This window comes from Tribolium castaneum, chromosome 5 (assembly GCF_031307605.1).
Source record: "Tribolium castaneum strain GA2 chromosome 5, icTriCast1.1, whole genome shotgun sequence".
In the NCBI taxonomy this organism is placed as follows: Eukaryota; Metazoa; Arthropoda; class Insecta; order Coleoptera; family Tenebrionidae; genus Tribolium; species Tribolium castaneum.
The window spans coordinates 1,342,270-1,364,995 of NC_087398.1; the positions used below are offsets into that span (position 1 = coordinate 1,342,270).

Here is a 22,726-nt window from a genome sequence, read left to right on the forward strand (position 1 = left end):
AATTTCACTTTTTTTAAACACTGTTTTTACGAGAAATATGCATTACATTAGGGTACAAGGTACAAATAAAAAGTGATACAACCCATTAGTATGGACATTTATTTTAGTTGACATTGTTTTGCACACAAAACTAAGTTTATAATATGTATCGGTTGGTTACAACCACTACATTACTACGTGCTGAGTAAATGCATAAATTAAAAAAAAAAGTTTACATTTTGCATACCAAAGCGCTCCCGAGTTTTTTTTATTTCGGTCAGTGTGAGTCGGGTCGTTCGGCGGGCGCTGTTGAGATGGCGCTGATAAAATATCCGCTTAATAAATAATGCCGCGACCTTCCAATAAATAACAATGAAATTCCAATAATGTTGTTCGAATTAATAACAAAACTATGCTGAAGTTATAGTTGTTTATCGTGTAAACCTGGCCCCGTTGGCTGTCACTGTCACTTTGACATTCAGTGCATAGGTTACGTTCGTTCCCTGTCAACTTGACAAATTTCCAGTTGTGGGCGCCTAAAACTCAAACATTTCGTTATAAATACGACCCGGTTTATAAATAATCCAATGTGAGCCAGTTGTGACGGTTGTCTTTGCTTAAATTCGTCCCGGGGCTAGAAACCACTTTGACAGCTCAGACAGCAAGTGACATGTTATCATAAACACTGGAATAATATGAATACGGATCTGCAGCGAAGACAAGATGTTAAATATGATTCAGCGTCGAATATTTCCAACTCGAACGGGGACATTTGCAGAATTTGCCATTGTGAGGCTGACACTGACAACCCCCTGTTGTCACCTTGCTACTGCTCGGGTAGTTTGAAATATGTGCATCAGTCCTGTCTCAGGCAGTGGTTGGCCGCCTCCGACACTCGGTCCTGTGAGCTGTGCAAATTTAGCTTTATTTTACAAACGAAAATCAAACCGCTGTCAGAAGTGAGTATCAGGGGGGCTTTGGCGCTTGCTAAGGGGCTGCTTTCCAGTGGCGAACCTTGGAAATGAGCAGTGTGGAGCGGAGACGTCTCCTGTGTGCCATCCTGTTTCATTTTGTCGCGGCTGTGTGTGTCATTTGGTCACTCTTTGTGCTTATAGATAGGGCGGCTGAAGAAGTGCAAAAGGGCCTAATAGGTCAGATTTTAGCCCCAGCTCAGCAAAATCATTAAACAACTTGTTACAGCTTGGCCCTTTTGGACGAAATTAGTTGTAGTTGCGGTTGGTTTCACAGGAGGTGCTGTTTTCATGTACATACAATGTCGCCAGTACTTACATCTTTTCGCGAGATGGAAAGCACACAACAGGTAGAAAATAACAACCCAAGAAAATTATCAACACGAAAATTGTAGGATAATCTTGGTCCAGAACGCCCCCGAGAAGCCCCTAATGGCCCCTCCCTCTCCTAGTTTTATTTTCACTAGGACCTCCCAATATTCGCCCCAAGTTTTAGCGCACGGAAACTTTAACTTACCTCCGGCAAACTCTGATTCGAATAATGATTCGCAATTGTGTTACGTTTTTGAAAAGGAGAACGAGAAACCTAGTTTTTTAGGCTCATCTTCCCAGAAAGATGATATCCATGTTGAAGATTTGTGTGAGACAACTTCTAGTGATAATTTCATTAATCCATTGGCCAGTACTATGCCTTCGGGAAGTATTAATCCAAATACGAGGGATCTTCTAGCTCTAGACATCCAAAGCTCTTCTAGAAGTGCAAACGAGTTTTCTCTTGACCACTCAACGAAGACTGACGTTATTCGGAATAAGAGTTGTGTGTTTAAATCTTTGCCTAACTTAAACACTAGCAATGAGAACTTACTTGTGTAAATAAAAAATTATACAATTTGTTTTTGTTTTATTAATTATCCTGCTCACATGTGCATACAATGCACCGTTTCAAGTTCAAGCGGTCAATAAGAACCGCTTTTTACGCCAGTTCTAGCAATTTGCTAATTTTTATTAATGATACTAAAGTTTTTATTACTAAAAGACACATAAAAATACGGACTTTTGTAAAGAATCGTTGAAAAATTTTGGAAGACAGAAACGATTATAAATTTTTGAGATACGTTAAGAATACTTTTATCAGGTTCACCTTGTGTGCACGGTTTCGTTGTGGTCAAGGAGTCGGGCTTGGGCTGGGTTTTGAAATAAAAGTCTTCGTTTACAAACTACCTATATTACGTATTTAGTTTGATAATTCTACTTATTTGGTTTAAATGTAAATATTTGAACTGTTATGTAAATCCCTGAGCTTATAACATAATCAGTCTATTGCAAATTAATTGGAATACTGGAAATGACGTGAGTAGGTAACATAAAGTGTAGAGATGGTTGTACTTGAATTAACATTTTGTACTCAACCTTGGATTATTGTGATTCTGTCTCGAATTTTGAAATGCAAATTGACACTTCAGGTACAGAGAATGGAAGGAGTCTTAACTTACTCTTATTTTAATGTACAGTGGCACAATGTAGGAACCTTAAATAAATAGTAGTAAAAATAATATCTTTACAAATGAGGTAGAATTTTGTGAGTCCTGACTTTGGTAGTGCAGGCGAAACTTAATAACTAGAAACTAAATTAAACATAAATAACGGTCAAAACACAAATACGACAATAAGTAGAAAAAAGAGGTGTAGTTCTTATTTTACGTAGATGCCATTTAAGTACCACCCTCGTTGTAGTTCGACGCCACACCATGAAAATATTTCAGCTGCACTCTACGAAAAATATCTCCGAAAGGAATAAAATTAATAAAAAGCAAAACTTGCAATAAAACACTTCCGAAAACCTAATGTTGTCATAATTTAAATAAAATAATTTAAAAACATCATTAAAAACAACGGCAAACCAATAAATAATTTATAAATATAATAAATACAAATTTTGAATTTGCGGTTGAAACAATGGTGTCGTACTACATCCCTCGTTTTAAAGTAACTTAAACCTATATGGCAATCGTAAGTACCCAACAATTCATGCAGTAGTTCGAGCTGTGATCAGTAATACTGTAGTCATTGAACGATATGTGAAGCGGAATTTGTGGGGCCCCCATTACGTCCCTTACCTAATAATCACCGATTACGACTGAACACGTTACTAACCCTAGAAACATAAAAATTATATTCTGCGTAACTAAAATATAATTTCCATTGATTAGAAAATGTAAGTATCAAAATTGTCCACTGGAACCGTCGCCCCGTTTTCAAGGATCGTGGAATGAAATTTCATCAAAAAGACCGTGGGAGAAGGAAGAGTTTGGTGGATGCGCTGGGCCATCCCGGATCTTTCTAATTAAATTTAAATCCTTTTCACAGCACGATATGTAAATTCGATAGTTTCGTGTAATGTAAAACTCCTGATTATTGCATTGCACTGGCGTAATATTTCCACAATTTGTAAAATATTTGCACCATTTCACAAATTCTGTACTATCTCCTGAATTTGATATCGTCGGGCTGGTCTCAGCTGAGCGACCCTGCGCGGTCCCTCACCTGAGAGCGTCTCAGCAGCAACTTCCCTCCTTCTGAAATCAGTCTTCTCGGTATCCGGAGCGGAAATTCCTGCTGATCTCACACGAATCCGTCTAAACCCAACTAAAAATAAATCATCTTGTGGCTCCTACTCTAATGAACACAGGTCGGGCGTTTCCGTTCGATGATTATTCAGGCTTGGTCTCCTCCGAGGAGGCTGCGGTGTCTTCGTTGCCGTTGTGCTCGGACTTTTCCGGCTTTTTGGGGCGCTCCACACGCGTGGGGCAGTCGGCGATCAAATGGTCCTCGCTCTTGCAGTTGTGGCACCGCTTGGGCTGGGGTCCCATCGTGCACTTGGCGGCGATGTGATTGGCGAACTCGCCACAGTTGTAACATCTGCACAAAAAATTAACACCATTTTTCCCCCTAACTCTTACCCACCTAATTTTTCTAAACCGTTTCTTCGAGGCCGGCCTCCGGTGGGAGCCTCTGCAGTCGGTGTTCTGGGGGCCGCTCACTTTGGTGGCCTCCAGGCCCTTGTCGGAGACCTGGCACTCGAACTCCACCTCTTCGTCGTCCCCCAACGACCGGAAGCCGCTCATTTGGATAACGCTCTGAAAAAACGCGAAATTTTTACTCGTGCCTCCGAGAGTGCTTGCAGACCATCACAGGTTAAGCGGCAATAACATCAAAGGAATTTCTAAATCAGTTTTTTATGACGATGTTGTCACAATTAAAGAAATCATTTCGGATAAACAATAGTTATGAATATTTTTTGTCCCAACTAGGTAGCTCGCGACCTGTTCGAGGCCTACATACTTGGAATTTCTCAAATTTTATTACAGTTTTATTGTGAGAATTTGTTTAAATAAAGCAGTTCGCAAGTTAAAAAAAGCGTCACTGGGAAAAAATCAATAGTCACCATGTTGTCATTGAAGACGTGAATAAATCTCAAGTTTTGTAATAATTTAATCTGTGGAAAAGTTTCCGTGATAACGGTGCATCCGAAGAAACAAATAATCAAATTGTTTGACGTGAATTAGTTTTCGAAATTCGAGGAACTCGATGAATAATTAACGTTTCCTAGAATTATAAAAAATAATACCACACTGCGTTGACCTCCGAAAGTGGGACCTGATTATGAATGGTTTTTGAATAACAAATCTAATTTTGAGACATTTCTTTCAAGTGACTGCTTTATGGCTATTTTATTGCTTTTCGCTGTTTTATTTCAACGACAATACATTTAGATGCATTTTTGTAACCTTGTCTAGTCCCTTTGCGTCACTTTTAATTTGTTAAACAGATTTTACGTAAACAACACCAAATAATATTCAGTGACTTGGGCCACAAAGGACAGAAAAAAATGTTATTGAAATCTTAAATTGAAAAATATTTTCAAATAAAACTGCACCAGTGGATAATAGAACTTTCTATAAACGGCAACAATATGGAGAAAGAACGCTTTTATCCTTTATTTAAGAAAGGCAGCCCAGAGAAGAGAGTTTTATGTTTTGACCCTCATTACTAGAAAGCTGTTTTGCAAATATTCCAACTGACATCACAATTCGCAAAACAAGTTGTTTTTTATTTTAACAGCAAAATACAAGATTTTGGGTCAAGTAACCTTCTTTTAGAACTAATTTCTTTAACTACCTTACTTGGAGCTTTTATCCCTATAATCCCAGCCTATTCTAGCTCAGCTTTGTCAGTAAATAAATAAATAATTGATTTCTTCGCAAATCTTGTGCAATTTTATTGAGGAATATCGCTGAAGCTTTGACGGGTTGTTGAGCTGCTGAAGTGGTCGTTAATAGGGCCGTCAAGACGTATCAAGTATACATATTAGGTGCTGGAAACCCGGTGCATGAGAAGTAGTTCACACGACCTCAAGTTTGAGTGTTTGACCGGCCGAAAAATTAATTAGGCATCGATTAAAGAAACGAATTCAGTTCATCGGTGTAAGACGCAGAAGGAGCAAGAGCTGCGCCTCGGCCAAAGGGAGCGTTTATTATTCATTATTCAAGACAGTATCAGATTTATTTGGAGGCATAAAATGATTGAATCGTGAATGAAATTCCCTTATGGGTCGGCCGTCCATTGGTAAACTCGTTCCGAAAGCTGGTATTTATAAAAAATAACCGCGTGTATTGAGCCAATCAGCATAATAGTCAGGTACTTAACGGGACATGAGAGGGCTTTGTGTGCTACCCTCTATATACTTTCCCGTTTTTTACCAACAGGTCCACCCAACAAGTATATTGGCGATTGTTATTAGATTTTATTGTCATGTGTACAACTTGTCAGGGCTGGAACTTGTTGGCTGTGATTTATTGTTATATAAACGTCGGTTTTTTTCGCATTTGCATTTTAAAACAACGCTCAAAGGGCGAAACCGATAGCTTTGTATGCCCGTAACGAGCCGATCGGACAGTTGGTGTATTGATTACCTGATGGACGAAAACGTCTTGGCCCCCATCATCTGGGGTTATGAAGCCCCAGCCTTTCGCTACGTTAAACCATTTGCATTTCCCCCTTCGAAGACCGAAACTTGCTTCCGAACCGCCTTGGCTTGCACTTCCGCCTTCGGATCCTGCAAAAATTACATGGATTAACTAATTAACTTAACTAGAACTTAATTAAGCACCGGAAATTTGAAATAGAACGTGCGCGCTATAATGATTCGCTCTGCGTATAATCATCTACATAATGGATGGACTATTATCTATCCTAAACTAGGCGTCTATCAAAAACCGATCTTTCTCAGCCAGGCTGCCATATGGCTAAAACACCAAAATTTTCCCTAATTTTGTCACTTTTCGCTGTTTGAACTCCGATTACGATTTTTAGGCGCCATCAACTGAGTACACAATTCATTCTGGGTATTAAAGAATCCTAGATTAAACAGGAAATGATAAAAAATGTTCAAAATATTTGCCATGTTCCTGATTCTAAACAAATATTTTCTTCATTCGGGCTCTTATCACCAACATTCCGTTACAAGTCAACCCTTTTCTGCGATTTAAGTGAAGCAACCTGTGTGTATAGAGTTTTAAATGTGGGTCAACAAACCACGACCACATGAAACATATGTCGCGGTAAAAAATTCGAAAATTGTATCTACTACATATTTAATATATTTTTTTGAAATTGTCCCCGCATATTTTGAGTGAATTGAGGCTGTAGTGTATTATTTATTATTAATTAACTACACCCTAAACTTGGACAAAAATAAATCCCAAAAAAATAAAAATAAATAAAAAGGAGGTAGGGATATTACTAAAAACTTTTTATTTTATCGTTTAGAGTTGTATTTTTTTTTTAATAAGCCATTTATTTTGGTTGCATTCATGAGGGAATCTGCAATAAAAGGTCAAAAAAATAGACAAAAAATCGCCGAAATAAATTCACTTTTAGCTGATTTATATTCTGTTATCTGTTTACAAAATTGCGTAGGAATGTTTAGAAAAATAAAACATTCTTAGTTACGCAATTTCAAACCAAAAAAAAATCAAAAATATACTCATAGCCACTTTTGACATTCTCGTATTTAATTGTCTTCTTAGAAACAATTAGTTTAAAAATGCAAAAACATTTAGAAACACTTTTTTTAGTTATACACTAAAGAAAATGCAACAAAATCTGAAAAAATAACTAAAAAATCGTCAAAATTAATAATAATAATAATAATAATAATAATAATAAATTTATTAGTAAAAAGGAATTTCAATTTTCTAATCTTCCAGCAAAAGATTTTATTTTTAGAAACAACCAATTTCAAAATGCAGTTTTTAAAAGTTTATATGAAATAATAAAAATATTAATTAAATCTTCTAAAAATTCCTCCTCAGACTTACACAGTAAGATCAATTATCTCAAAGGGGATTTAATGAGAATTAAAAGGTTTGAGGAGAATTATGTCACATTTTTTATTTGTGATCGGTCAGGACATGTTTCGGAAATCAATTGCCATCATCAGACAAAGACTGTCGCAAAAAATATTTAAAATTGAATTTTGGAACCAAATCAACAACATGTCCAGAAGTATAATTAATAGAACGTTATTCCTCTAAATTCACCAAAAATTTTTGCATAAAAGATAAAAAGGAATCATGCCGAATGCTGAATCATTAAAATATTAGTTGCTGTTTAAAATAAGAAAAGAATAGTTTAGAAAATCCATGGGATCAAAAAAATGTAAGAAAACGAACATCAATTTGTATTTTTGATTGTATTTTAGGATTCAGTATACAAATGTTTGGCGTCTGTCATATTTTAACTTTATTTTTTCTCTCTCAAGAAAATAAAACACTCAGAAAAGATGTTGTTTGGACTTTTACAAAATGTAAAATGCATTTAGATTGAAAAATGTAACATTAATATTTAAAACGGCGAATAAAAACCTTACAAATTCTGAATTATTTTCAAAAACTGAATTTTTTGAAGCGTGACTAACCTATTTGTTAAATAGCTATTAGGGGTATTCACCTTCAAAACTGTAGTTTTATCAAAAAACATTTTGTGGATTTGTTTATCGGTCTTTTATTTATCGCTCATTTATACCGAAAATGAGGTAAAAAAACCTGCCAGAAAGTGAATATTTATTCAGTTTTCGTGATTTTTCCCCCATTCATTAGAAATCTGGGTGTGACCTTTGCAAATATTTTTCCAATTCGTAATGGCATTAGTCACAAAAATCTGAGTCAAATAGGAAGCTGTCAATGCTACTAATTAGCTGAATTCGGCGGAATTTGAGTCATGATCGGTTTTCGGCATTTTCGGGATATCCTCATTAAAAAACAAGTTTGTGGAAACTGGCTCTAACAATAGCCCCGAGATGGAATCCTAGACAGGATACACAGTATTTTTCGTAACGTCTAGTTGGAAAAAATTGGTGAATAGTCAAACACACGTTGAAGGAGCGGTTATATTTTCCCGCGGTTACTACAATGGCCCGTTTGAGGATGCAGCCGGGCCAGTACAAGGGTTGCTTGACAGGGGTAGTTTCCAACAATACCTGCCCAAATATCTAGTTACCTAGGACAGTGGCGTGCGGCGATTTTTGCCCTCGCCCAACTCCCCAAGAAATTTTGCCCAAGTTTTCAGCTTGTGAGTTAAAATAATGAAGACAGTGGGGGCGGTATTTTCATTCTTTGCGTTCTCGGAAAGTAATTAGATTGATATTTACTGTCGAGGTTGCATCCGGAGGAGGCACTCCAATGGTACGACCAGGTCGTACCTTAAAATAGATTATAAAGTGCATTGAACGCAGTTTGGGCTCGAAGGCACCCTTCCCAGACCCGGGACATTTCCCATGCCATTTTCGACCTGAAGTCGCGTCCCCCATGCCGCAGCACCGGCAAATTCGCATTCGAAGAAATTCTCTCTAATCTAATTAAATTAGCGTGTGAAGGTGAGAGAATTCGGTTGGAATGTCCTCAATCGTCGGTGCAGTTATTACAAGATTTCACAAATTGTTTACCAATAATTTGAACCAGCTTTCCATGGAGCAAGGTCGTCCAAACACAAAGAAAACACAACCAAATCGATTTAAATGAATCACAATTAAAGTGATTCATTGTCATTTAAAATACTTCTCTGGACGCGTTACTCACGCACAATTTGGACTTTCTACGAATTTTTTAATCATATCTTGGATCACCTGCCGGAAATGCGTACCAATCGATTCTACCCTACTCATCGTTATTTTTTAACTAAGCCCTGTAATTATCGCTCGGCTAAGAAAACACGAATTTATTGGCGCAAAGCGTCACTAATTAATTGAAAGCTCCCGAGCTTTGCCTAATTAGTGTTCAAAAATGTGGCGAAAAGTGTCGGACGCTGGACATGTGGCGCCCTGGAAGGGCCACATGTTCATTAATCCGAAATGAAAGGCCGTAATAACGGGCCAGAAATTCGAATAAAGGCGCTTGTGTGGTAAACAACTGCGTTTATTGGTGTAATGTGTAAACAAAACAACGTACGAAATGCGCATAATTTAAATAAAGTGTGTCGAAGGTTATGTGAATTGACGTACCTTTTCCATTTTCCAGCTCACTCTCCATTAACGCAAAAATACGAAACAACAAAACCAACAAATGATAAAAAAGTAAAAATTGTCTAAACCATAACGTGACTACATCTCGGAATGCCCGAACTCTTGGACTTCTAGATACACACTAGCGCTCTAGGAATGAAGGAACCTTAAAAAACATCCGGGCCAATGAAAAGTTCGCCTGATGCATACTATTTCTATTCTCCCTTCTATCCGATTTTCATAAAGCACAAATTGCCGTGGCCTACATCTGATCGTCTTTTTACATGGTTTACTATGATAGAGTTATGTACCATTCATAAAATTCCTCGACTTACTCGTGATAAACTCGGACGCATATCTTTGGTAATTATGCTACTCAGAAACAAACAAAAATAAACACGCGCTTGTTGATGTGCTACCATTTGCTCGGAATTTTACTACCGAATGCGTACACGCACTTTGGTTCCATGTAGATTTGCAAACATGGACCAAAACAAATTACAAGCAGGAATTCTGGAACGTTAATTTATTTAACCTTTGATTTGGGGGGACCACCACACGGACAAAAAGTTGCAGATCATTATTTAAGTCTGAATTTATTTAAATTATTTCAAATAAACAGAACTAATGCTATAGGTTCTATTATTATAAGTTTACCCCAAAAGCCATTTGGTAGCTTGTTACTTGTAACGATTTTTTTTGCTTCACGGTAATCAATAAATACGAATTTATAATGAGAATCTAGTTTTCGCAAAATATAGTGGTTAAAGCAATAGAGAAAAATTTTAAAAGAACATTTTACCATATAGTTGCATGATGAGGTCAATTTATAATGAAAAAAAAATAGTTGAGGAAAGAATTTAAACAAAATTTTATTTTTCATTCTTTCTGAAATGAACTGGTTGATCTTCCAGTCAAAATATTTTTTTAGCAATATTTTCCCGAAGATTTTTAAGTAATTAGGTATTAGGTGGGTATACTCAGTCGATTCTGTATGAGATAGGTAACCGAAAGTAAAACAAAATTGTTAGATAAGGATTACAGTTTTTGGGCTTTGTACTTCGGTGAATGAATGACGTAGTTAAAGTACTATTAGAAAAAAAAATTAGAGAATATTTTACCATATTATTATACCTAGTGTGTAGTTACCAGAACAATTAATAAAAAAATACAGTTATGAGAGAGGACTGTTTTCCAGGATTAGGATTAAAAAAATTTCAGTCTTTTATGAAATGAATCAGTTAATCTTATAATTATTCAAATTTATTATTTTTTAACAATATTTCTACGTATAAAAGAAATAAACTGGATCCAAAAGTACATAAGGAATAACATTTTTGGGCTTTTTATTACAATTTTCCTACAACTTCAGCAACTTTAGATGCTTTTTCTGAAAGAATATTTTTAACAAAAATTGCTTTCTTCGAGAGCATTTTCTCCTTATTACTTATTAGTGGTTTTCTAACGTTCTAACTCATGCACAATCATCACTGTCTCTTCTTTACCTAAAAATATTTTTTTTCAGTTTTTTTTGATCACAAAAAGATAGGAAAAATAATCTCTTTAGAGCCTTCTATTTATTTCTCTCTGTTTTTCGCTAAAGTTGACACAATAATATTTTTTTTCTGTTAGATAGAAATTTTCATTTGATGCATTACTGACTACTTAGTTCTTTGATTACTGATGTGTAGAATTTCTAGATTTTTGATTTTGTATGATTACTAAATTTCTAATCTAGTAGCCAGAACAATTTTTTTCTGCATTCTTTCGAGGATTTTTTTGGGGATTTGAAATAAAAATAAAAAATAGTTTTTTAAATTTAGCACAAACATAATAATTAGGTTTTTGGTTGGCTCTTGATTTTGTCTAATTTCTGAAAATTATTACGTAATCTGTAGGTACTTATAACTTTCGTAAAACATGATAAAAAATATTGGTCATTAAAAGCCGAAAAAATAATTTGTAATTATTTTCAATGTTCATTTCTTGAATTTTGATCAGTTTAATTTTCTAACATTAATGTCATGTAATGATTTGTTGATGTTTTAACTTCAAAATAATTGAGAGCTTTATCATGCTAGCTAAGTAAAGAAACTCAAATGTTTGGGACGTTTTACAACAAATATAGCACTGTTGGGATTTTTATAACTTTATTAATTTTCTAACTTTTCTCTCAGCTGTAAACTCGTCAAACTTTAACTTAATCAAAGTTTTAAACTAGTTATATTTTTCCCCAAATAATAATTAACAGTTTCTTGCAGTTTCCACAAAGTTTGGAGTAACGACTTACATAGGTCAAAAATTAACCATAAATAAGCAATTTCCTGTTGTCTTGCCCATCAAATTAAATCTTTGTCACGTATTGAATACTAATTCAGCTTTCATAGCTTTGCAGTCGCCAATTTTTTTTATAATTTGCTCATTTTTTACTTTTTAATTGCCTGAGACGAGAGATATAAGTGTTAGCACCTCGCATTACTCATTTCGGGGAATTTGAAGGTGAAATTACCTTCTGCTTGGGTATTTTAATAATGTGTAGGAATTCGTCAAACGCCGATTGCATATCATAATCCGTCCTCTTAATATTCATCAATCTCTTCCTACGTGATGAGTAGTCAAAACTAGGCCCGTTTTCAGCCATTGTAAAATGGCCAGGCCGTCCCTTCACCTCCCTTTATTAATATTTTACGGTATTGATTACACACCCTCGCTGAAAATTCGCATTAGTGACGTCATAAACGACGCCGAATATGATTGGTGGTTGCCTAGAGACGCCCTATAACTTGTAATGGCGCACCCCCGATTTATAACTCCAAATTATATTAAACTGTTTGCAAAAAATAAAAACGAACTGGGCATGGGGAAAACGCATCAAGGGTATTTCCAATTAAATTTCAATTTATAGAGGAAAAAGACGGAACTGGTCGTGCGTTAAAGACATCCCAATCCACAACAAGAAAGTGTGAATAATGGAAATTCCTCGGTTTTTCTTTTAAACTTGGCCAAAAACGTTGCGCTGTAAACAACAAACAAGTTCGGGTCTCACGTCATGATAAAGTTGAGATATGAATGAAACTTATTATGGCCGATGTATTACGAAATGCATCGTAACTGATACGTTATCAGGCAGTGAGTGTCGGCTTTGATAAACGGAAATGCATGCTCCATATTCGAAAGTTCTGGGAGAGGTGGTGATAATTGATTGTTGCTGCGCATTTTGCCACTTTATGGAGGGTTGGCTATTGATGAAACTACGGTCTGGAGGTTTTTTCTTTTTAATAAACACTGTGGAACGACAGGGACAAAGAAACGTGGGCACAAGGCTCTCATGGACGTCAGAAGTGAATAAATTAATAAATAACTTTATCAGCTATTTAGCCCGACGTCAGGATGATATCGAAATTGATTTTTAGACTCATTTATAAAACGAATCACAAATTAATAAGCAGTTACGTTTTAGGTACAAATTTAGGTACAAAGTCTTTTCCGAATTATTAATCAAAAATGTAATGTAATAGGAGGAAAAACATCCACCGTATTTACCAGATTTAGCACCATTGGACTATTTTGTTCGTGGAAATAGAGAAGTTAAACCAAAACGACAGAACTACTCAATAGTTTGTCAGGAAATGAACTTTAGCATTATTTTCCAGGGGATGTGAATAAATAAATACTAAATAATATTATTTTCTTTGATTCATTAATTATTATATGACTAAAAATAAATTTGCCTCAAAAACTTTGCAGCTTTATAATCTAGTTTCAATAAGCCTTAAAGTATGACACTAACAAAAATGCTTTAGCTGTTCAGAACGTCTTCGAGAGTCTAAATTCAAGTCTAAAGCATTACAGGTAAAATAGGAGCTTTTTCAAAATAAATTAAGTTGCTAGTGTTTTCGGTAAAATTTCTCCTAGAATTTTTGAGAATATTGTCTTATAATCTGACCAGTTTATTTTTTATTTCTTATTTTTTTAATTCTAGTACACCTAGGACTAACTATTGATATATTTATTAAAACTGAAGACAGGGCAATTTACATTGTACTTTCTGGAATGAAAAAAATATGAGTGAAATTCTAACGAAAATAAATTGCCTGCTTTCTGCTCGTACAGAAGCCATCTGGAGGAAAAAACGTGCTAAAAACAATATAAGAGAAGCTTTTTCGCTTTTATATTTTTAGATATCTGGCAAATACTCGTAATTATACGTACAACCCACATTCTTCGTGTTATTCCAACAACCACATCAAATGCGATATTACAACAATGAATACCTTTGTATAAAATCAACAAAAGTGTGCGAAAATGCAGAAAAGCTTGTACTTTCCGATGATTAGATAATTTTTGTAAAATTTTTGGTTTTCACGTCCACACAAAATAATTAACCAAACTGTAAGCAATTAGCAGAGGCCTTTAATTTAATCTGGAGCATCTCAAGATACAATTTTACCACCCATGTTTTTGCGTGCCACGCACCGGAAATAACTCAATTATGACAACAACATTCGGGATAAAAAACACATTAGTAACGAATCTGCCAAAATGAGAGAGATATCCATTGAACCGGCATTCCAAACGTCGAACAATGTGTGTGCCGCTCGCCGAAGACAACATTCGGACTAGGGCAATTCCCAGAAATAGACCTAGGCCCTTCGAGTGAAGGTCACACCGGAATTTTTCCGACTGAGCTTTAGAACATGCAAAATTTTTGTAACGAGAGCTGAATTTCAGCTCCGGGCGCTAAAACAGACTTTGCTTTTTAATTAAGCAGTCCCCTCTAGCCCCCCTCTGCCGTTCAAATTCCAAACGAAGAATGCACCAGCTCGAAAGTGGCCTACAAATGCACGAACTGCACTGGATAAAGCAGCCCAGCTTCATTCAAATTTAAAGCAGTTTTTATTTTTTCTCAGGTGGACCATTGGACAAATCACAGCAATTTTTTTTAATTATTTTTGGAAAATCGGTTAAAAGTTGTTTGACCATTATTTTTTTCCGGAGTGTACGTGGATTACCTTTCACGTCGTCAAGTCAGTTTATGGAGTGTTATTAATTATTAATAATTAATCGAGTAACAAATTCTCGTAAAAGTTGATTGCTTTATCCGCTTACGAGAAAATAAAATGAAAGAGCTTTTTGATCCGACTTACACTGAACAATAATCATAAATTGGTTTTATATTTGTTAATTTCAAAAGTGTTCAAGCATTACATAAACTGACGGTACGGAAAAGCTGAGCTTTTGAGGAGCAATTTGAAGCTTGAGAAAATTACAGGTTGCGATGATAGGGCATTTTGTTACGACACCATAATTGAAGTTTAATGGCAAAATATGAAATTAGAGGCATCAGTGTTTGCGTAATTACTTTAAAGTCGAAATCGGAAAATCGAAAAATAGGTAGACAACAAAAATAGACTAGTATTGATAAAACGTCGAATAACAAAACTCACCATTATCAGCTCTAGGATGTGACATTTCCACTCCACTGTCTTCATCTGCTGTTACAACCGTCATATGGAACCTTTAAATGACAAAGAAAAAATGCGGGGGTTTAATTTTTCTCTATGTCGTAACCTTTTGCTTTATAAACCAAGCCAACATGCGCTCTGTCCTTACAAACAAGTTGTTTAACAGGTGATTATAATGCGCCCAAAAGCCGTCGTCTTACCTTCAAACGTATCCTTTCGCATAAAACAACCCCCACACCTTCACCCTAATCTCAGGTAAAAATTGTAAAACAGCGCACACAGCACACAGGTAAAAAAACAAACACGAGGTATTTCCTACTGGGGCATGACAATCTAACGCCTAGAGTAGCCACCCGGCCGGCACGAGGACCACGCACTAATCTGAGAACACCCCCACCCTAAACATACGCACGCTGCGACCCCCAATCTCAAAATACTTGGTGATTTATCTCGAAAGCAGCCCTTGAAATCCAGCCTTCGCCAAACTATGACTTGGGCGGATTCGCACGCCGGGGAGACTCTTGTGCACTTTAATATACGGGGGTATTAAAACTAATTGGGATTTTTTTGCGGGGAAGTTGTCTTTTCAGGCACGGGCTAATTGAATTTTGCTGGGGGTGGGAAAGGAGAAGGTACGAAAATTTCTAAAATTTTATGTACTGGCACAGAAAAGACACACTTGTTTTACCGTCACATAACCATGGAATAAATAATAAATACGCAAGAATCTAGATCAAGTTCAAAAGTGTCATTGCTCGTTAAATCATCATGAGCTCACGAAGCGGTAAATTGCTTGATATAATGGAAAAAACAGTAACATCTTTTAATAACTTTCGTAAAAAAGTAAATCTGGAACTAATTTTTTTACCTATAAATTCAAGCTTTTAATTCTTAAAAAAATTTTGGCGCTTCATTGTCGATGGTAAATATATTTTCAGTATATGCACAGAAGGTATACCTACTATTTTATTGAATAAACTACATTTTGTCTTATACGTTTTTCAAGATTATTTCTGCATTAATTTTTCATTTCTTTAGGCAACTTTTGTAATTAGATATAATTGTTTTTAAGCTTTCTTTTTTGCATTTTTCTGTTATGTTGAAAAGTGAATGTTGTAAAGTTAGCTTCTTTATGTAGCTTCTAATGTCTTTAACTGTCTTGTGCAGCTTGAGATTTAAAAATTTTCTCGGTTTTATTTTATGTTTCAGACTTGATTTTTTTCAGGCAAAAACATACATTTTTATTTCAGGAAATTTTAATTTCTTACAGAAATAAAACGTTCATACTTTGTAGAATTTTAAAAAAATATTGCAAACGTGGTGGTTCGTAGTTTTGATGAAAAGCTTAAGCATGAGCTTTTCTCTGTTTCTCAGTTCCTCATACCACAATAATTAAAAATTTATTTATAAGGGCTTATTTAAAGCATCTTCAAAATAATTAAAAAGTAAAACGAATAAATTTGCATCATTAAAGCTATGAAATTTTGAAAATTTCTTTATACGTATTTTTATAGTTTTATAGAGTAGTAGTATCTCTAGATAGCATCTTATGTCAGGCAATTAAAAAAATAATAATTTCTTAATAAATTTTGGTACAATCAATAAAAATAAAATTTCCATCACATTTTTTAATAAAGTTTTCGTATTATGTAATTGATTTTTTTATTATCTAGAAGAAATCTTTTCCAGATTATTCGGGAGAATGTTTAGACAGCCTTACTGTACCTATATTTAATTGAAATTTGTACAGTTTTTCAGTATTTATTTTTATATTTTAAAATAATTAACTTTAAGCCGCTGAAAATTTTTTTTAAATTATTTCTTGAAATACTTTGAAGGAAACGATGCTTAAATGCTATATTTTGTGCAAGAATTAATTTTAAAATGTCACTAAGCTCATAAAAGCTCTGTAAAAAATTTATTTGTCGTAGCTGATATTTTGTAGCTTACATAATTAATTACTTACTTAATCAAAACTTACTTTGCTATTGAATTGATCTCAGCCAAGTTTAATTTGTAATTAATTATAATAAAATTAGGTCGCCATTTATTTAAAAAAATTTAGATTATAATTACGTATTTTATATTTGCAACATTTTTTCCACGAAACAACATATAGAGTGAATATTTTATTTTGCTGAAAATTGCAGTTTCTATGGAACTGCATTAACATGGATTTTTTAAATTCTAACATAAGATAATAAAATAGGATAATAGGATAATAGAATGTTCAGCAAAATAAACTCTTTACCAAATAATATAGAAGAACTCTAGTAATGCATTGATATAAGTAAAAAAAAACCTCAGTGAATAAGGATCGTTTGTCTCAGAATGTCATTAAAAATAAAAATAAAATATTTTTAGCGACTCACTTGGTACTTATATAGGTATCAGTTGATTAATTTTGATCAAAAGAAATTATTTTGAGAAAGTTCTGAAAAAAATTATATTTACAGAGAAAAAAGAAAGTAGGAATTTATAAACGCAAACGCTGGTTTCTGTGTGATTATTATTTTTTGAAATAAAGTAAAAATATACCTATTTTAGCAAACTTCCGCACCTAAGTACCAAATTCAACAGATTTTTAACATGATAAGGAAAAAATCGTCTCTTTAGAGGTATTTTGTTTCCTACAGTTTTAAACACCTTTTCATTATTCTGATTAAAAAATACCGTCAGTAAACTGTTTTGGAGATTATTTTCTCTGTGTGATGCAGACAGACAATAATTTTGTGGTTTCCTTTCATTGGTGGTTAACAATTGAGATGTAAACTTTACTTTTGGTGTGCAATGGCCCTCATCAGCGTCCTCCTGGTTTGCTGGCTCATTGAAAGCCACAAAGCCTTCCGGAAGCCGAATTATTTCTCGCTGTGTTCAAACACCGTAATTACATCGACTCGGCTCTTTCTTTCGCTGAAACCACCTCCCTAAACATCTATGCAAATAATCCGTGCTTTGACGTTCCAATAAAGCGCATAAATCGCTTTGAAAGCGCATTATTTTGCAGGAATGGTCGCGGCCGCCGACAAAATGGCGTCCCCCTGTTTTTTACTCATTCGCAATCGCTCTAAAATTTGCAATGGTGAGCAGCAGAGGTCGCGAATAATAAGCAGAGTTTGGTGGGAGAGCAGCCGACGAATTGGAGAGGAGGTCGCGGTGTAAACAGCACCAAATGTTGACTGAGTCGCCTTTCTCCAACGTGGAAAATTTCCAGGAAAATTTTATCAAAAACGTCGGGAAATATGGTCGACGCGCTAATAGGCGGATCGAACGGTTTTAGGATTTCCGGGAATGTTAGATAAATTATTTTTATTTACTTTGACTATCTCACGGCTTTGGGAGAATATGAATTTGGTGTCGACGGGCGGTAACTCCGCCCCCCATTTCCGCTACCCCTCATATTTATCTTTGTATTGATTAACGTGTTTAGAACGGCTCTGAAATAACATTTAAGTGGAGATAACCGCTCTCAACTCGGATTTTGCTCCTCCACACTCGCGGCTTTTGCAGGAAAAAAACAAAAGTGATGCACACAAATTACTGTCATTACAAGCCATTAATTAAATAAGTGTACCTTAACATAACCACTTTGGTCTTATTGTTACAGAATTGCTATCAAGTTTTTTTCTGAGAAAACAGTTCATTTAGTTTCATTTCAAATCAACAATTTTTGAAAATGTGGTCGCCTGATGGCTACAACAAGAACGCCGAAACTTTGTGATTGTTGTCGGTGATGAAAACTAATTTTTCCTCTAAAATCACACGCATAAAGAAAGGAATACCAAAAAGTACCAAAAAGGTACATGTAAAATATTACGGTTAATTCCTTAAATAACTCTACTACGAAGATTTTTTGGTTAAAGATTATGATGTGCTGAAATTGACCTCTGCTTTTAAACAAGTTTTTTTATAACTAAAGGAACTTTTTTTATTTTATTTATTTTTATTTTATTTTTATTCTTCTAAAATCTTTAATGATTGGTATATCTACTAACTATTTTTCTATAACTTGGTAATTTTTTGTTCTAATTTCATAAAAACAAAAGAAAAAACTTTATTTTTTGTCCAAAAACGTGTTTAAATTTTCAGAACTTGCAAAAACAGTGTCGTTATTTAAATAATTCTGTAATTTATTAACTTACATTTTAAGAACTTTTGTGCAATAATTGATTTTTTATTGAATAAACGCGTTATTTTCGACGAAATTTGGTGATGTTTTGTTTTAGTTTAATAAAAACTAAATAAAAAACTTGATTTTTGGTCTAAAAATAAGTCTAAATTCTGAGAACTTGCATAAATAATGTCATTTTGTACTAAATTTTGGGATTTATTGGTTTACTTTTTAACCAAGTTTTCGTAACCAAATAAATGTAAGCAAAAAACTTTTGGTTTTAATCTTTACTATTTTCCAATCCTGTAAGTATACGAAGTACACAGTGAACGAATAGATTAAGCAATTTTTTTTTCATAAGAAGACAGAAAGCAAAAGGTAAAATAAAAAAATGGGATTTTGACAAAATGTAGCAAGCCATGGATGCGGTGAAAAAAAAAAGACTTCGAGCATCTAAGTGTACTTTGGAAGGATATTTTAAGGATCAGAACAGAACTCCATTAACTGAACTAAAAAGCCTAGTTTGTTTATCATCTATTACCTGCAAATTTTTTAAAATTCAAAACAAAATTTTGTATGTTTCCTAAATACCTATTAAAATAAACGATGAGAATTTTTAATAATTTTTTAATTGCATATTTTATTGATGATGACTTCAAAACGGAATTTTTTTAATTTGGGTATTTTTTTTCTTAATCTTTAACCTCTTTTCTGTTGATGTTATATGGTTTTTCACTTTCAAAAACGGTAGTATTTATCTACTTTTTCTAAGTGATAGTTAACCAAAGATATTTACTCGAACTATTTTTTTTTCTAAGTATTCTTCTTTTATTTTGTTCACACTGTTATAGAAGATTATAGAAAATCTTTCTAAAGAAATTGAATACAGCTATGTACTTCTTGAATTTTAAAAAAAGATTTGTTACAATTTACATAAACTAATGTAGAATGCCAATTTGTAAAAACTGACTGGTTTACAATTTCGAAACAGGTAGGTATATCTAGGTATAATTATTGCTCATTTTTCGTAAATATATTACAAAAAATTAAAGAAAAATAATTTTTACGTTTTGCTTAGACGATAGATGAGGGTATAAAAAATTAATTTACACATAATCTTGAGCACCTAATTCTCCGACTTTTAATTGTCGTCCAATTAAATTATCGTGTTGGGCGATTTTTCGACTGAATTTTCTAAGAAGTGACCGGACAGCTTTATTTTTAGATAAGAATGCAGCAAGACCCATTACTTGTTTTATGGGTTATACTAATTCCAACAAACAAATGTCTTCAATAGTTCAGCTCGATGAGCTTTCGCAGTTATTTCGGGGAAAAACTGCGATCAATCAATTGCGCACATCTCCCCCAACACATGCAACAAAAACACAATGATTGACATCTTAGACAATATGCAAAAATCCGTCTAATTGTTTGGCATACGTCAAAAGCACTTAGATTCTCGTTCGAAAGAACAAACGCCCGAACAATACCAACTGTCAATCACCGATCAGGGGTGGTCAGTACAGTGTAACAATAGCTTTCCAGCTTTTCAGAGAGTTTCTTTCTGGCTCGAAAACACGCTCAGATAAAACGTAATGGTTTCCGGAAACACTCTAAATCGCGGCATTTGTATGCACAGAGTGGCCGATGAAACAAGCGCCTCAATCGGACTTTTACAGTGGAAAATGAATTTTTTCGCCCTGTATATGCGGTCCCCCATTTTGCATTATTGTGCTGCTGTCCTTGCGGTGGTGGGTCATTTCAACACCACAATGACAGCAGATGGCCCTGGAAGTGACCAGGTGACCAGATGGATTTGGATGCAAATACAAAGTTTCAGCTGGATGCAGCAAAAGCTCGTAATTGCCATTTTTACCTGAATAATGCCGACAAAGTCCGCACCGGGAAATAAGGGCACGGAGTTGTGCAAGTCAGGGCCACAATGGTCTAGTTATGATTATTGCTAAACAAATTTGACAAAGGAAGATGGGCTTTTCATGTTTTCACGCAACCACAATGTGTGAGTGGGCTTTGGATCGAATATGAGTGATCACTTTTCAATCGCATTGTGGGACAAGTCGTCTAGCTGTCGAAATTTGGTTGATGGGTCCATTTGCGCGACCGCACGCAATAAATTAAAAAAATTAGTTTGGGAACAAATTATTTGATTTATGTGCAAATTTTTTGCGATAACATCCATAAAATTGGCTGAATGGCAGAGATTAGGATTTGCATGTCCCTGTGAAAAATATTGTGATCCCTTGTATTATCCTGCACAAAAAACGCATTGTGTTTTTTCTCCGGATGGATTTGACCGTTGCCCCCTGCGCTGTTTTTTTGGCGTTTTTTTTGCCAGGCACGCGCCCCAATCTGGGGCAAATATTTGACAAAATTGGCTGTTTAATGCAGGAAAGATGATCCAAACTGACCGGCTGATGCTTGATCTGGACATCTGCCCATTAATTAGTCAACAGGTCGTCGTGAAACTTTTCGGACGATTTTATCTCGATACAGTATCGTGAGATTTTGAAGCAATCAATATCAAATAATAATTTGATCTGAGTCATCGGCTCGTTTCATTGGTTAAAATTCCCCTCTTTTCAAAATTGCGATTGGCTCGTAAAAAGAGGGTGAAAAGTTTCCCCCTGTTTTTTAACTGTTTTACTCGACCAATGCCATTATTCTACGCGCTGGAACTTTCTCCGATTTATTTCAAATCCTCTTTCAGGCAGGTACATTCCGGATAAAAAATTTAGATTGAGATGCGCGTCTGGATAGGGGCTTTTCGTTAACTTTTCAGAAGCCGCCGCCAGCTTACCGACAACCAATTTTTCTTATATGAGAATTATTGCCTTAATTTTTTTCTTATGCTTTCAGATCTCCAACTCCAAACATATTTTTATTTTCAGCTACCTAATTTTACTATTTTTATTTTTTGTAAGAAGATTTTTTACTTGTTTAATTTTTAAATTAAAAAAATTCAGTATATTTCACTGATACACATTTTTTTGTATTTATTTATTAGTTTGGTATCTAAAGCTCGGTTGTACCTTTACCTAGCCAATACCTAATTTACGTAGATAGGAACTGTTATCTCTGTATTTAATTATTTAAAAAAAATCTTTATTAATTAGTTTATATGTACTACAAACGAAAAAACGAAAAAAATCTTTTTGATGCAGTAATTCAAAGAAGCCACTGTGGAATGTGACGCCATTATGTTTTGTTTCTTAGAAAAGCATCGATCTGGTTAAGCAGATAGTAGTGCCACCTCGGGCCGAAAGTATTTACTTTATCTAGAAATCTCTTAAAGATATTTGTTTATTTTTTATTGTACGTTTGTTTCTCTAATTTTTAAGAAAACACAAAATATTTATTAGTTTTTAAGGTAAATGCAATTTGTGATTAATTTAATTAAATGGTTGTGTAAAAGTGCCATCTCGTATCCAGTAGAAATTTCTATTTGTGAGCGTTCTGTAACACTGAAGCTCTACTAAACATTTATATTTAATTTTTAAAACTGAAAAATAAATTAATATCAAAATATTGGTAATCATAAAATTTATTAATAAAATTTTGCTTTTCAAAGTGTTTTTAAAAATGTTTTTATGGAACAAGTGTTGACTAATAAAAGCCGCCG

General features: G+C 34.5%; 2 protein-coding genes across 3 annotated transcripts; one reads left to right on the forward strand and one right to left on the reverse strand.

Annotated features, from left to right (window-relative positions):
- Positions 1-132: 132 nt before the first annotated feature.
- On the forward strand, positions 133-1,841 carry LOC664145 (uncharacterized protein). Its single transcript, XM_970159.5, has 4 exons — positions 133-938; positions 986-1,130; positions 1,180-1,300; positions 1,346-1,841. The coding sequence occupies exons 1-4, from the start codon at positions 675-677 to the stop codon at positions 1,821-1,823; spliced, it is 1,008 nt and encodes a 335-aa protein (XP_975252.1). The 5' UTR covers positions 133-674; the 3' UTR covers positions 1,824-1,841.
- A 318-nt stretch (positions 1,842-2,159) lies between these two features.
- On the reverse strand, positions 2,160-15,648 carry LOC664138 (protein lin-28 homolog). Of its 2 annotated transcripts, XM_970152.4 has the most exons (5): positions 15,176-15,648; positions 14,958-15,028; positions 5,924-6,066; positions 3,915-4,087; positions 2,160-3,869 (listed from the first exon to the last, which is right to left on the reverse strand). In XM_970152.4, the coding sequence occupies exons 2-5, from the start codon at positions 15,019-15,021 to the stop codon at positions 3,662-3,664; spliced, it is 588 nt and encodes a 195-aa protein (XP_975245.1). In that variant the 5' UTR covers positions 15,022-15,028; positions 15,176-15,648; the 3' UTR covers positions 2,160-3,661. The 2 variants fall into 2 exon arrangements, with proteins under 2 accessions (XP_975245.1, XP_008194430.1); XM_008196208.3 differs by lacking the exons at positions 14,958-15,028; positions 15,176-15,648 and adding an exon at positions 9,511-9,675.
- Positions 15,649-22,726: the final 7,078 nt, after the last annotated feature.

What these genes read in the sequence shown, in the direction of transcription:
- LOC664145 (XM_970159.5), top strand. Translation starts at nt 675, where the DNA reads ATGAATACGGATCTGCAGCGAAGACAAGATGTTAAATATGATTCAGCG. An exon ending in AAATCAAACCGCTGTCAGAA is followed by an intron (nt 939 to 985) that starts GTGAGTATCAGG and finishes GCTGCTTTCCAG; the next exon opens with TGGCGAACCTTGGAAATGAG. An exon ending in AGATGGAAAGCACACAACAG is followed by an intron (nt 1,301 to 1,345) that starts GTAGAAAATAAC and finishes CGAAAATTGTAG; the next exon opens with GATAATCTTGGTCCAGAACG.
- LOC664138 (XM_970152.4), bottom strand. Translation starts at nt 15,021, where the DNA reads ATGACGGTTGTAACAGCAGATGAAGACAGTGGAGTGGAAATGTCACAT. An exon ending in ACATCCTAGAGCTGATAATG is followed by an intron (nt 6,067 to 14,957) that starts GTGAGTTTTGTT and finishes TAATTTTTGCAG; the next exon opens with GATCCGAAGGCGGAAGTGCA. An exon ending in AAACGGTTTAGAAAAATTAG is followed by an intron (nt 3,870 to 3,914) that starts GTGGGTAAGAGT and finishes TTTTTTGTGCAG; the next exon opens with ATGTTACAACTGTGGCGAGT.